The sequence below is a fragment of the Hipposideros armiger genome, unplaced genomic scaffold (genome assembly GCF_001890085.2).
Source record: "Hipposideros armiger isolate ML-2016 unplaced genomic scaffold, ASM189008v1 scaffold_511, whole genome shotgun sequence".
NCBI lineage: Eukaryota > Metazoa > Chordata > Mammalia > Chiroptera > Hipposideridae > Hipposideros > Hipposideros armiger.
In genome coordinates, this window is record NW_017731861.1 from 1,378,916 (window position 1) to 1,393,966 (window position 15,051).

Below are 15,051 nucleotides of genomic sequence, written 5' to 3' on the forward strand. Positions count from 1 at the left end.
AGCTAAAGGTGCCGAGTTGTCTTAGTTGTGGGTGAGCATGGCACACCATTGAACAGACAATCTTGTTGTTACACCAGCTGAGCCATCCTGCCACCTGTTGGCAGCTCAGCGACAACTCAGCTCGGGCGCAGCGTCACTGGCCCATGTGGGAATCGAACCGGCAGCCCTGTTGTTCAGAGCTCACGCTCTTAAGCCAACTCTTAACCAACTGAGCCACTCGGCTGGCGCTGAACATGTTTTTATTTCTCTTGTGTATGTACCTAGAAGTATTGGGTCATCGGGAAACCCATGATGTATTTTTCTATTTTTCAAGGCAAAAATGCATCATAACTTTCCCGACGACCCAATAGAATGGCTAGGTCCAACTGGAACTATATGTTTAACTTTTTGAGGAGCTGCCAAAGTGTTTTCTAAAGTGGCTGCACCATTTACATCCCCACCAGCAGTATATGAGGGTTCCAATTCCTCCACAGCCCTGTCAATACTTATTATTACCTGTCTTATTTTATTATAGCCATTCTCATGGATGTGAAGTGGCATCTCATTGTGGTTTTTTTTCAGATAAAGTAATGTTTATTTATTAAAAAAATTTTTTTTTAATCAATGGGTAGTTTATTTGGGGTCTGCCGTGTTTGGGGTACCCCACTCTGGCTCTAGATACTACAATGGCTGCTATTTACCCAGTGCTGTCAGTGCGTTGGGCACAATTTTTTATTTTTAAAAAACTTTTTTTATTGTTAGTTTCAGGTGTATAGAACAATGCAATAGTTATCCTTTTCACCCTTCACACAGAATCTCTTTGTGGTTTTGATTTGCATTTCTCTGATGACTAATGATGTTGAGCATGTTTTCATGTGCTTATCAGCCATCTGTAGATCTTTGGAGAAATTCCTATTCAGATCCCTTGCCCACTTTTAAAATGGGTTATTTGTCTTTTCATTATTGTGTTGTAGGAATTCTTCATATATTCTAGATGCTAGTCTTTGATCAGATATGTGATTTACAAATATTTTCTCCCATTCTATTGGTTGCCTTGGGGAGGTTACTATCTAGTTGGGGAGAGAAGACAAACACAGGGAGTGGGTGGGTGGGGAAAGAGGTGTGCAGGGTAGAGGCACTGAATGGGGAGGTCTAGCATGAACTTTCTGAGCTTCAGGGTGCCCACCCGTGTACTGAGTGCACTGGATGAGCTGCTCTGACATTGCTGTGCAGCACGTATACACATGAAGTATCAGGGACGTGCCATTTCACAAGGCCTGGAGCATGGCATGGGGTAGGGGGAGCAGGAGGCTCTTTCTTAAGAAAGGAGATTCCACATTGCAAATTTCCACAGGACTAACTGGTTACCTTGGAGGCAGCATGATGTGGCTTGAAAGTCAGACAAGGTTTGGGTTTAGATCTTGGTTGTAGTAGATGCTACTACATAACATCTACATAGCATCTTCCCATGCTCCCTTAGCCATTTCTGATGGTTCGTACTGTAAGCCCCTGGGATTTTTCTGCCTGAGAGCTCTCTCTGCTCAGAAGGCACACAGGGGAATCTGGAAGTGCTAAGAGCAGCCCTCAAACCTTAGTTTCCTCAATTGTTTGGTGGGACACTTGTGTTGTATTCTGCACTGTGTCCCAGAGGACCCCAGCAAGATGAGTCCCCATTGCTCACAGTTGTTATTGCACCCTGAATTAGTTTCTTTTCATTTCTTTGTTTCAACTTCTTCCACTCCTCTACTAATGCTTCCTGTGATCATCTCTCAAATAGACCATTTGTATTTACATCCTTATCTCAGTGTCTGCTTCCGGGGAAACCCAACCTAAAGATACTGGTTCTTCCATTTCTTTTTTTTTTTAAAGATTTTTATTGGGGAATTGGGGGGATGGGAACAGTGCTGGGGAATTGGGGGAAGGGGAACAGACAAGTTACTGTCGTTTTGTTCTTCAATCTAGTTGTGGAGGACGCTGCTTCACTGGCCCAAGTTGGCACCATCATTGCACTCTTCCCTGGCGAGGCAGATCAGTCGCTGGCTTCTGGACGGCTGCTCACTGTGGCTGCTGGCCGCTCACGCTGGCTGCTGGCTACTCACTGTAGCCCATGGCAACCCATTGCCACAGGGACTGCAGCCTACGCCGTCGCCGGCGACTCACGGCAGCCCAGCTCCAGGTTGAGCTGTTGTTCAGCATCTTAGCTGTAGAGGGCAGTGTCACTGGCCCTCATATGTGGGATCCGAACTGGGGCCCTCTGGCATCCCAAACGAGTTCTTAACCATCGCGCCACTCGGCCGGCCCTGGTTCTTCCATTTCTAAGAAATATCCATTCTGTTTCCTTGGGCAGGCAGATCACTTTACCTTTTTGAACCTCACTTTCTTCATTTACAAAATGGGGATAAAAACACTTATTCATAGGATAGTCATGAGGCTTAGCATCTCAGACGTATTAAGGGTTCAGTAAATGCTAGTCCTCTTTTCTTTTCAGTTGTTTCCTGGCCTGTAACATAGATATTCTCCCAGAGCCCTTTGGGTGGACATGCCTCATTCAGCCATAGCTAGGCCGGAAAAGACAAGCAGCCTGGAGCTGGCCCCGTGGGTGCCTGGATGATTGCTCCCGGTTACTTGCTCCCTCCCTGCAGCAGGATTAAACATCCCCACTGTCATGCCTTGCATCCTCTAGAGCAGTGGTTCTCAACCTGTGGGTCGCGACCACTTTGGGGGTCAAATGACCCTTTCACAGGGGTCGCCGGGTACTCTATGTGGGCGTATCTGCATGTGGGCCTAGAGATGGATAGAGGAGCGGTGTCTCGGTTCCTAAGACCATCGAAAATATGTGTTTTCCAATGGTCTTAGGCGACTCTGTGAAAGGTTGAGAACCACTGCTCTAGAGGGAGCATATTTCCCTGTCACTTGTGTATTAGTCATAAAACCTGCTTTGGTGAATGGCATAAGAACTGATGTGACACCACATTTGAGGAGAAGCTTGAAATGTGTTATTGTATGATCTGACTCAGGCTCTTTCACTCTCACCCTCCACCATGAGAAAAACATGTCCCCAGAGCCTGGCACACCATATGAACTAGCACTTATTAAGCATGTATTGTGTACCAGCCACCGTCCCATGTGTAACACATGTCTACACATGTTAATTCATTTCATTCTCACAGGAACACTAAGACACAGGTCCTATTATCATCATCCGTATACTACTTATGTGGAAAATGAAGGTTCAATAAGACTGAAGACCTTGCTCAAACTTATAGAACTGGGACAGGTCAGGCAGCCTGCCTTCTAGGTCCATATTCTTAACCACTGCACTATGCTGTTTCTCTTAGTAGGTGATCAGCAAATACTTGTTGAATAAAAGCTTGTTTAAATGATTGTCACTACTGAAGCATTGTTCCCTTCTATTCATCTGAGCCCTGAAGGTGCAATACACTGGGACAAAGATGGGCTTCTGACTTTGGACCTGGGCACTTTTCCTGCCTTGGTTGTTAGCCAAATAGGCGGTCCTTCTGATTCTCCTGATTGGGGAAATATCATCTGTGGTCATCAGATGGGAACACAAACATTTCTCTTGTAGGAGCCACGTGAACCACAAGATAGCTCTTGTAAATTCCATGTGGACCCCAAAAATCTCCCCTGTAGACTTCAATGTGGACCTCAGACTCCTCTCCTGAAGGCTCATGTGAAGTTTTCTATCTTTCTTGAGGCCCACATGGATTTCCAACATGCCTACTGTAGGAGCCCTGTTTGATAACCTCCTCAGTTCTCATTCATCATTTCATTGGGTCCACCCCGCAGCTCTGTAAATAGGACAAAGCTTGCATTATAGCAGGGATAGAGAACAGTGACCATGCAGGTGAACCAGGGACAGGATGGGATCAACATCAGAACCTTATAGTCCTGCCCATAGCCCAGGACACTTCCCTTCCGATTGGCCTGGTGGCTAGATTATGCTTCCTGCTTAATTTTCCACAGCCTCTGAGGCCCCCTCCTTTTTCTTCCCTCTCCCTCAGTTCTTGTCTGCCTTTCTTCACTCCTGCCCCCTTTCTATCCCAGCTGTGGGAATGAGGCTCCACTCCCAGCAGGCTGGAGCCAGACAATGGGCCCTTATTCTGGGCAAAGAATCCCTGCAGTGTCTCCCACCCACGGAGGCCCCCTTCCAGGCCCAGGATGGTGTGGGTGGAGGGCACTGTGGAGGGCACTGCAGAGGGCAGGAGCCATTGGCTGGCCGGACAGAGGCTGGCTCTGGCTAGAGAGATCCCACAGGAGGTTTACACTGTAAACACCACTCACAATAAAAGCCTGTCTTTCACTCCCAGTCCCATCTCCCCAAGTGGGTATTTGTCAACCATAATTAGTTCTGGGTTTTTCAACATTTACCCTGGTCTCTATTCTTTTTAGGTGTTCATCTCTGCATATCAGTCTCTTTCATTTTTTTTCTGTCTCTTTGTGTTTCTAACCCCCTTTCTATTCCTTTTGTAGCTTGCCTGCCCCTATTTCTTTCTCACTTCATCATGTTCTCTGTCCTTTTTTTTTTTTTTTAATTCAGGAATTGAGGGAGGGGAACAGCGTTGGGGAATCAGGGAAGGGGAACAGACAAGTTGCTGTCCTTTTGTTCTTCAGTCTAGTTATGGAGGATGTTGCTTCACTGGCCCATGTTGGTATTATCATTGTGTTCTTCCCGGGTGAGGTAGATCGGTCACCTGCCATTGGACGGCCGCTTACAGCAGCTCATGGCAGCTCACACCAGCTGCGGGCCACTCACAGTAGCCCACTGCAGCTCCACTGCAGCAGGGCCTGTAGCCTACACCGTCGCTGGCGAATCACGGCAGCCCAGCTCCAGGTCGAGCTGTCCTTCACCATCTTAGCTGTAGAGGGCGCAGCGTCACTGGCCCTCATGTGGGATCCAAACCAGGGCCCTGCTGCTCAGAGCTGGTGTTCCAAGACAACTCTTAACCAACGCACAACTCAGCCGGCCCTGTGTTCTCTCTGCTCTCTCTCTCTTTCCATGTCTTCTTTCTCTTCAAATCTTGATCTCTTCATGTTTCTGTATCTCTGTCTCTCCATGCTTCAATGCCTGTATGTTGATGGCTCTCCTCTCTTGTCTTTCTATGTCTACCTTTCCATGGATCTTTGTATTTATGTCTCTCTACATCTCGTCTCTGTCTCTTCATGTCTCGTCCGCGATCTTCCATCCTCCATCCCCTCTCTGTCATTTTGGGCCTGTGGAGCTCAAGGACCCTCATCAATCACCATGCTCTCCTGCTCACAAAGCTCTTTCTCACTCCTTCTTTCTGGTAAATCCCAGAGGCCACTGGGACCGGCATGGGAGGTTATTCTCCCCAGTTTACACATTTAGAAGCTGAGGCTCTGGCTGCTGATGTAGGCTCCTTCCTCCACGTTTTCGCTGCCTTACTCTATTTTCGCGGTGCCGCCCGCCACCAGATCGGGTCCGGGCCAGAACTTAGCACCTCGGACAGCTCCTGGAAGGTGCCGGGGTGGCCTGGCCTTCCTTCTCGCCAGCGCAGGAAGAACGGCCCTAGAGGTGGCGCGGGAATCTCGCGAGAGCGGCTGGTGCTGGCAGGGGTGGCGCGGGCGTGCGAGGAGCAGCGCGCGCTCCCCGCCCCCAGCCCCCGAGTGGCTCGCGGCTCGCGGCCGGCTCCGCGCCGCATAGCCGGGTGCAGCGCAGCGCAGCGCCGCGCGGCCTTTCGGCAGCTGAGCGACAGTAGCGGGGTGAGTACTGGGACAAAAAGCTCGAGAAGGGCTTTGCAGGAAAGCTGGGCGCAGGGCGAGAGGGGGATTACCCTATCCTGCTTCGTGCCCGTGATGCTTCACCTTTGGATGCAGGGGGCAGGCTGAGCTGCTGAAGAGGTGGAGAGTCGAGGTGACCTTCCCTGTTTGGAGCGGGGAAGAGCTCCCCGGGTGCCTTCGGGCCCCCCAACAACCCCCATCCCTCAATCCCCGTCCCCATCCCCAGCTCCCTCAGAGGGAACCCATGTCTTGGGTGACGTCAGACCCCTGGATTCTGAAGCCTGGGCCTTGGGTCCTCCATCCCCCAAGCCCCACCTGGCGTTCCCTGGAAATTGGCCTCCTCTTCCTAGGGGTGGCGCACGCGGCTGGGGATGGGGGCGATTGGAGGCGGGGTAACTGTGGCCTTCTTTGGGTCCTTCTTAACAGAGGAGCCTGGGGTGGACCCAGGTTGTTACCCTCCTCCCACGCCCCCGCTTCCTCCTCCCTGGGGCAGCGGAGCTTTGGACAGCGGGTCTGAGCCGCCTCAGGATTTTGGGGATGGGTGCGCTGGCTTGAGCCTGGGATCCACCCAGGCTTTGGGGTGGTGTGTTGGGGCGCCGGATATAGCTCATTCCAACGCTGGCAGGAATCGGTCACGAGGATGGAGGTGAGGTGTTTGGGAACCTGTCCCTACCTCCGGGAGATCCTGATCTGGGGGTTGGGGGAACCAAGTAGAGATTGAGAATTCACCATCTCAGACGGTTCCAAACGATAATGCCCTAGCTCCTGGATGGGGAGTTAGGGAGGGACTTTCCCGCGGACACAAGGCGCCTAAGGAGAAAGGGAGGCAAGAGCCAGTGAGTCAGAGACCTTCCAGAGGAGGTGAAATTTGGATGGGAGGAGAGGCAAGAGAGTGCATTTCTGGGGAATGGTATGGCCAAAGGCACAGAGGTGGGGTTAAGCACAGCTGCTGGGGGGCCTGGCCTGTGAGTCCAGCCTGAGCCCATGGGGTTGGGGGAGTCTGGAGAATTTTGCAGCCTATGCCGTACCCGTTCTGCCTTCAAGGGGCAGGGCTTTGAAAGAAGGAGATGGTTCTTGCAGGGACATGACTGGTGGAGAGAGATTTTGTTTGGGGCTACACAAGTCTTCCTAGTTGAGATTTGATCTGGGTTTGGTGAGCCTAAAAGCAGAGTCTGCAGAGCTGAGAGAGGACTGTCTCTGGTGAATGATGGGCCACAGAAAGAGGGACTTCTTATGTCTCCCAAACCCATGCAGCCCTGGGAGGGGAGCTCTGGATAGGGCCTTGGGTTCTGTTGCTGTTTCTGTAATCCTTTCTCTGGCTGGCTGGCCACTTCTGAACAAGTTCATTCCCCTCTCTGGGCATCTCTTTGCCAGCACCTTTCTCTAGGGATGAACTAATAGGATTAAGTACTGACCTCCCTGAGGAAGCTGCTTGTTCTAGTTTAGAGCATCCCTCCTAGTTCTTCTCCCTTTTTCTGTTCCTCCTCACTCCCTCTACCTCCCTGTCCCTGACCCTGCCTCTCTCCACAGCATTTCCTTTACAGCATTTCCTGGAGTCTCCGAAGGTTTCCTGGAGGAAGTATGGGACAGCAGGGTTGACAGAGCTGTGGGCTTAGCCCAATTGGAGGAGGGCGTCAGTTGCTCCTCTCCCACATCTTGGAAGGGTATCCAAGTCTTAAGCAAGAACATAGATTGACAGTGCTCTGTGTTCTGCCCTGTGTTGGGTGCCTCCTGGAAGCCCCATCCGTGAGAGAGTGAGAAAGAGATTGGATGAAAATGAGTGACTGCTTGGTGCCCAATTTAAGCAGTGGGATGTACAGCAGGGATGTTTGGAAAGGCTTCCCAGGAGAGGTGGGATGTGAGGAAATAGTAGGACTTAGAGGAGCTGACAGGGCTCTGGTTTAGGGGCACTAGAAGCAGAAGAGGTGGCTAGACATGATCACATACATGAAGCTGGGTTGTGTGGGAAGCAGGTCCACCTGTGGTAGAGAAGCTAAGGGTAGCCGACAGGAGGTTTGTAGCTAATTGACACAAGACCTTGACTGCCAGGCACTGTATCAGTAGGGGCTACCAAAGAGCTGTCATAGGACCGTGACAGCAGTGCCAAGAGAGGGCTACTTTCTGAGCATGATCCATAGTCCTGGGACTTCAGGTGTGGGGTGGGATATGGGGACCAGAGGTAGAGCAAGAGAGGTAAACTTCCATCTTAGATAGGCTCTGGGCATGCAGGAAGAAAATGACCACTTCTGTGCCTTGGATGAGGGGCTCATGCTGTGGAGCAGGGAGCCCTGGAACCAGCCCCAGGTCTCTGGCCTGATCTGAGGCCTGGCTTAAGTACCTTCTCTCTGCCAACAGCCTCACTCTCTCCACTGTGGAAGCTTCTGTCCTTCCAGGTTTACAGTAAGAAATGGAATAAATAATAATCTGGATTTTTAAAAACAAAATTCAGGTTAGTATTTGCTATCTTATTGGTAACTAAGGAGGTGCTTCCTTAGGTCTGCATATTTGGGGAGATATGTAGCACCCCCCCAATCCCCGCCACCAACATTGTGAAAGACTCTCATTTGAAGAGCAGATCACTACTTCTTCTATTTTGAAGTCAAGAAATTTGGTTTGCAGGAGCCAGTGTTCGTCCTCTCTCTCTCTCTCTCTCTCTCTCTCTCTCTCTGACACACACACACACACACACACACACACACACACACACACACAGGATAGCTCTGAAATAAGGGCAGAGGAGCCTGGAGCCTTCCATTCCTGTGAGCCCAGCCTCTGCAGCCCTTCCAAGTCTGAATTCTTTCTAGGCTAACTTTCATATACAAAGGAAGCAGCCTTGCCCTGTGTTCTGGCCCTGAGCTCTGGCTTCTCCCACACGGAGTCATCCATACTTTGCCACACTGACTTCTTTGTAACCCTGGGCACACCTTTGGGAGACAGCCTGGGAGTAGGGATAAGGGTCAGGTGGAGTCAGGATTAGTCACCTCTTTTATTTTTTTTAAAAGATTTTATTGGGGAATTGGGGAAGGGGAACAGCATTGGGGAACTGGGGAAGGGGAACAGATAAGTTGCTGTCCTTTTGTTCTTCAGTCTAGTTGTGGAGGACGTTGCTTCACTGGTCCATGTTGGTATTATCATTGTGCTCTTCCCAGATGAGGCAGATTGGTCGCTGGCCACCAGGCAGCCACTCATGGAGACTCTTGGCAGCTCATGCTGGCTGCAGGCTGCTCATGCTGGCTGCCGGCCACTCACGGTAGCTCACAGCACCCCGCTGCAGCCTACGCCGTCGCCGGCGACTCATGGCAGCCCAGCTCCAGGTTGAGCTGTTGTTCACCATCTTAGCTGTAGAGGGCACAGCATCACTGGCCCTCGTGGGATCCGAACCAGGGCCCTGCTGCTCAGAGCTGGCGTCCCAAGCCAACTCTTTTTTTTTAAAGATTTTATTGGTGAATTGGGAGAGGGGAACAGCGCTGGGGAATCGGGGGAAGGGGAACAGACAAGTTGCTGTTCTTTTGTTCTTCAGTCTAGTTGTGGAGGATGTCGCTTCACTGGCCCATGTTGGTATTATCATTGTGCTCTTCCCGGGTGAGGCAGATCAGTCTCTGGCCTCTGGACGGCCACTCACAGTGGCTCTTGGCAGCTCACATCAGCTGCCGGCTGCTCACACTGGCTGCCGGCCACACACAGTAGCTTATGGCAGCCCATTGCAGCAGGGGCTGCAGCCTACGCCGTCGCCGGCGACTCATGGCAGCCCAGCTCCAGGTTGAGCTGTTGTTCACCATCTTAGCTGTAGAGGGCAGTTTCACCAGCCCTCATGTGGGATCTGAACTGGGGCCCTGCTGCTCAGAGCCGGCGTCCCAAGCCAGCTCTTAACCAACGCGCCACTCGGCCGGCCCTAGCCACCTCTTTTAAGGCTCCTATAATCCAGTTATTACCCACCTTCTCCCTGCCTCTCTTCCTTATTCTCTTGGAAGACTTTAGTTTTGGACAACAGTCCCCCATTTCACATCCCATGATCTCATGGGAGGTGATGTCTCCTACAGCAACCCTTTCTACCAGCCACACCAGAGTCTGGTCATAGTTGGCACGTGGCTGCCTCTGAAATCTTCAACTCCTGAGGCATTTGGATGCCTCTGACCACAGTCTTAACTTCTACTTCACCTTCTTTGGGACCTCACAGAAAGACCCCCTCGTTCTCTGACACCTTCATTTTCTCTATACCATGAGCCCCACATCTTCTTTTTCCTTCCTGGACCCCATAGACCAGGATTTTAACCATTCTCCAGCCCATGTCCTCAGCGACCCTGCAGCTTTGCCTGTGTGTCCCAACCCAGCAGCAGAAGCCGAATTCTGGGTTTCATGCTCAGAATGGAGAAAGCTTCTGGGGAGTCATCACATATTAGGGCATTTTGGGTCTGCTTCCATGCAGGGTCTCCAGCCTCAACTGTCCCTCCATTACGTTCTAGAAACCCTTCCCCTTTCCCATCAGGTCCTCACTCCATTCCATGGGAGGAGTATCCTAAACTGGACTAGTCTCCCTGAACACTTGACTCATGGAAAGGGTTGTTGGGGGTTTGTGGGAGAGGTGGAACTACACCCATGCCTCCCCACTTCTTGAATCCCAGTAGAAGGAGGTCCCCTAGTCTGATGTGCCGCTCTGTGCTGTGGATGCCAGCCCTTCTGGCTCCCGAGGTACCAATACCCATCAGCTATTTCCCCTCCTCTGGTACCAGCCTCTAAATATGCTCAAGTCTCCTATCTGGAAAAACCTTTCTAACTCTGTGTCCTCCGCTAGTTGCTGCTGTTTAAAACTGGCAATTTTGTCTTACTACGAAATGATGTGTGCCCATTGTAGAACTTTTAGAAAATAAAGATAAAAAGGAAGAAAACAGGTAGTTTATAATTTCACTATCAAGAGATGACTACTGTTCATCCTTTGGTTTCTGGTTTGTCAATGTTGTCACTGATATTGTGTATGTGTGTGTATGTGTGTGTATTAAAATTCCAGCCAAGTTTTTAGAAAGACTAGTGTGTTAGACTTGTTTCTTCTTTGTCTCTCTCGGGTTTTCCTCCTTTCTTGGCAGCCTGGCCTCTACCCCACACTCCCTGATGCTGTGCTCTCCCAGTTGCCAAATCAGCCATGACCATGGACATGGTTGACCCCACTGACCAGTCATTACAAAGATTGAGATAACCGATATTCATTGACCTGAAAACTTTTCATGAGATACTGTTGAGTGGAAAAAAACTGGTTATAAAACAGCATGTATAAAATGATCTCATTTTTGTCATATATACATACATTGAAAAAAACCCCCAAACGAAAAACCTAAAGGTCAAACTGTTCAAGGATTGGCCTCTGAGAAGGTGGATTTTCAAAGAACTTTTATTTTCTATTATGCAATTTAATTTTTTTTAATTTGCAGATATTTTTATACATAGCTGAAAAGCAACGTATTTTCATTTTATTAAAAAAAAAACCTTTGAGGCTATGTTTTTTAAAAGAAGAATAGAATCCTTCAGTGGCTGGCTAGACTCTGAGGATAAAGCTCAAAAGGATTTCAAAAGGATCCTTCAAGGCCAGGATGACTCAGCCCCTCCCACCTGGAAGGTCCCTCCTTCCAATTTGAGCTTCATCTTTGCTCTGCTTCTTTCTCTTCCCTGGATAGACCGTGCTGTTGCTCTCCTCGACTTTCACACTTGCTTTCCTGACTCTATTTTTCCCTAGTCAACTCTTACTTATCCTTCAGGATTCACATCGCTGAAGCCCTGCTTTGTTCCTCCAGGACAGAACAGGTGTTCCCACAGTTTTTTGTATTTGATCTCCCAAGCACGTCTCAGGCTGAGTTGTAACTGCTCATTGACTTAGCTGGGTCCTCTACTCTTACCTTCTCCCTCTCAACTCCAACCTGTCTCTGATATCACGGAGAAAATTGAAGCAAATACATGGGACACTTGTGGTCCTTTCTAAGGCCCTACGCCTGCCTGCACCTGCGTGCATCGTGTTCTCCCCACCTGTTAGGATCAGGGCTTGTCGCATCTCCTTGCGCTGGACCTGTGCTTCTCCTCTTTCCAAGGGTTTGCTCCATCAGTTAGCCTCTGCCTATTGTAATTGGACTTTCCCCTGGAGCTTGCACCTCTCCAGCTTCTTTTCATGTTAAACCTACAGGCCTCAACCATGGCTTTTCCTGGATCCCATATCCCACTTAGGTAGCGCCCTGTCTCTTCCCAGGCACAGGCAGCCTTCAAAAAGCTGGCTATACCTGCTGTCAGCTTACCTGTTATACAATAGGTCTAATTTGGCTGCTCCTCCCATTTTCACACCACCACAGTATTTTTTGCTGAGGTCACAGATGACTCGATGTTACTGAGTATAATGAACACTTTCATCCCAGCCCTTTTGTGCTGGGCTTCTCAGTGGCATTGATCATATTGTTCACTGTCTGCTCCTGGCTTTGGAACCTTGCTTTCCTGGTTTTCTTCCTGCCTCATTGGCTGCTCCTCCTCGTTCTTTGCCAGCTCATCCTCTTCTGCCTGACTTTTTTTCTTCATTTATTTTTTTTTGAACAGGTAATACATTTACATCATTCATAATTTGAAAAAAGTGTCCCAAATTTCATCGATTTTAAGATGAACATTTTGATTTTTCTGAAAACATTTTCATGTCCGTCTTAAAATTTTTGGCATCTTATAATTACAAGTTGGCAGTATTTTTTGTTTTCTTTTGGTAAATAAAATAATGATCTATCTTAAAATTGATGGTGTCTTAGATTAGATGATATAAAGGACACATAGTAACAATTCTCCCACATGCTCCACATCTATTCAGTTTCTCTGTCCCCTAGGGAGCCACAGTCATTTTTTTCTTGATATCCTACTAGAGATTCTTTGTGTATATATTACCAAATACAAATATATATATTTTCCCCCAATTATTTATTTTGAAAAATTTCAAAGCTACAGAAAAGTTTGAAGAACACTGCAATGAACGCCTGTACTAAGGTACTTCATCTAGATTCTGCCAGCTGTTAATACTTTGTAACATTTGTATTATCTATTTATCTACCTAATTTTTTTTTGCAGAACCATTTGAAAGTAAGTTGCAGACAAGACGCTTCTAAATACTTCAATATGTATCTTCTAACAACAAAGATATTCTCCTATGTAACCACAACACCTAAAAAAATTTCACCTTGAACAGTGATATCTACTATTCAGTCTATATTCAAATTCCTCTACTTGTCCTAAAAATGTCCTGTATTGCTGTGATTTTAAAATCCAGAATTCACTAAAGTATCATTTCCTGCATTTAGTTGCATGTCTCTTAAGTCTCTTTTAATTTAGATGAGTCCCCTTACCAATTTTTGTCTTTCTGACATTAATTTCTCTTGGAGAATGTCCCACAATCTGGATTTGTCAGATTGTTTTTTCATACTTATTTTAAGATTAAACATTTTGGCAACAACACAACGTAGATGATCTCGTGTTCTTCTATGTGTATCACGTCAGGAGGTACATAATGTCCTTCCATCCCATTATCAGAAATGCCAGGTTTGCTCACTTGGTCTGCCAGGTATCTTATTATCAAAGTACTTTTCCTCTGTTGTGATTAATAAGTAACGTGGCGGGTGGCACTCAAACTGTGACTCCCCTCTTCCCCAGCCATCTTTCACCCAATGGCTTAGCAGCCATTGATAATCCTTGCTTATACTAGTTCTTACATAGGGGTTGCAGATGGTGATTTAAAAAAATTCTGTCATTCTTTCTATTATTAGAACTTTCTCTTTCCCCCTCCCTTTCCTTTGTATATCATTGTGGACTTGTGCATTCTTTTCATTCAGTGTGTAATGATTCATGACTGACATTATTGCATATTTTTCTTCAATTTTTTATTTTGAAAATGTTCACACTAAAATTTAAGGAATAGTACAAGGTTCAGTCATACAGCTTCACCCAGATTTACCCACTGTTAACATTTGCCACATTTACTTTGATTCTGTCTGTGTCTCTGCCTCCATCATTTCTTGCTTTACAAACAATTTGAAGCAAGTTTCAGATATCATGACACTTCACCCCTAAGCACTGGAGCATGTATTTCCTAAGAACTGGGACTTTCTCCTACATAACCTCGACACCATTATCACACCCTTGAAATATCACATTGACACAATAATATAATCTAATTTAGAGTCTATATTCAAGTGTCCTTTGTTATCCAGTGATGTCCTTTGTAGTGTTTCCCTCTTGAACCAGGGTCCAATCAAGGTTTACACATGGGTTTTTGTTGCCATCTTTAGTCTCCATTAGTTTAGAGAATTCCTTCTCTTTAATTTTTTTTTGTTTTGTCTTTTGAACAATCCAGGCCAGTTTAGATTTTAGAATGCTACAAAATTGGGTTTGTCTGATTGTTTCTCATGATTAGACAGACTCAGGTCAAAACTTTTGGGGCAGGAATACTACAGAGTTGTTGATGTGCCCTCTTGATGCATCACATTGGGAGGCAATAACGTCCTTCTGTCTCATTTTTAATGAGATTAAACTTGATCATTTGGTTCAGGTGGCGTCTACCAGCTTTCTCCACAGTAAAAGTTCCTGTTTCCTTCTGTAATGAAGTAATCATTGGGCTGATACTTTGAGATTCTGTAACTCTCTTCCTCCCAACCATCTTTCGCCCAGTGAAAGGTTTAGCATCTATTGATGATCCTTGCCTGAATCAGGTATTTCCTTAGTAATTGCAAAATTGGGAGATTTTTCTAATTCTGTTACTTTTTCCACATTTATAGCTAGCATTGTTCTGCAAAAAAGAGCTTTCTTTTTTCTTTCCTCCCTCTCTTTTTAAAAACAAGAATGTCACTTTGGACTCATGAATTATTTTTAAAAATTCAGTATGTTATATTATTGATATTACTTTTGATATTCTTAACTGTCCCAAATTTGGCTGGTGGTGGTAGCCCATTCAAACTGCTGTCCTTTTGACACGCCCCCATTAGTTGAATATCTGCTTGGTTCTGGCACAACAAGATGTTCTAGGCTAACCTTGTACTTCCTTGTCTTGTCTTGGGACCAGGGTGCCAAAAACATGTATACACATTTTAAGAAAGGAAAAAACTATTAAAATTGTAATACTTAATATATACTGATAACAACAGATGAATGCAAGTCACGTTTGACTTCTGCAATTACAAGAGGTGCTCAAAGTGGTTATCATCAGCATCCAGACACTTCTGATTATGGTGAACTACTGCTCAAGCAACGTTGACCAAAGTGTCCACTTGTATACATATATTTTTAAGTCATAAGTTCATACTAATACCT

General features: G+C 47.1%; 1 protein-coding gene across 3 annotated transcripts in view; it reads left to right on the plus strand.

Annotated features, from left to right (window-relative positions):
• The first annotated feature begins 5,017 nt into the window (after window positions 1–5,017).
• Window positions 5,018–15,051, plus strand: part of SCAMP5 (secretory carrier membrane protein 5) — a 21,700-nt gene continuing 11,666 nt past the window's right edge. The window contains exons 1-2 of one of the 3 annotated variants that reach the window (XM_019667942.1): window positions 5,018–5,721; window positions 12,820–12,831. In XM_019667942.1, the coding sequence (XP_019523487.1) occupies window positions 5,314–5,721; window positions 12,820–12,831 (420 nt within the window). In that variant the 5' untranslated portion in view covers window positions 5,018–5,313. Of the gene's footprint in view, window positions 5,722–6,176; window positions 6,386–12,819; window positions 12,832–15,051 lie in introns of those variants that run through there. The other 2 variants (XM_019667943.1, XM_019667944.1) reach the window with 2 other exon arrangements.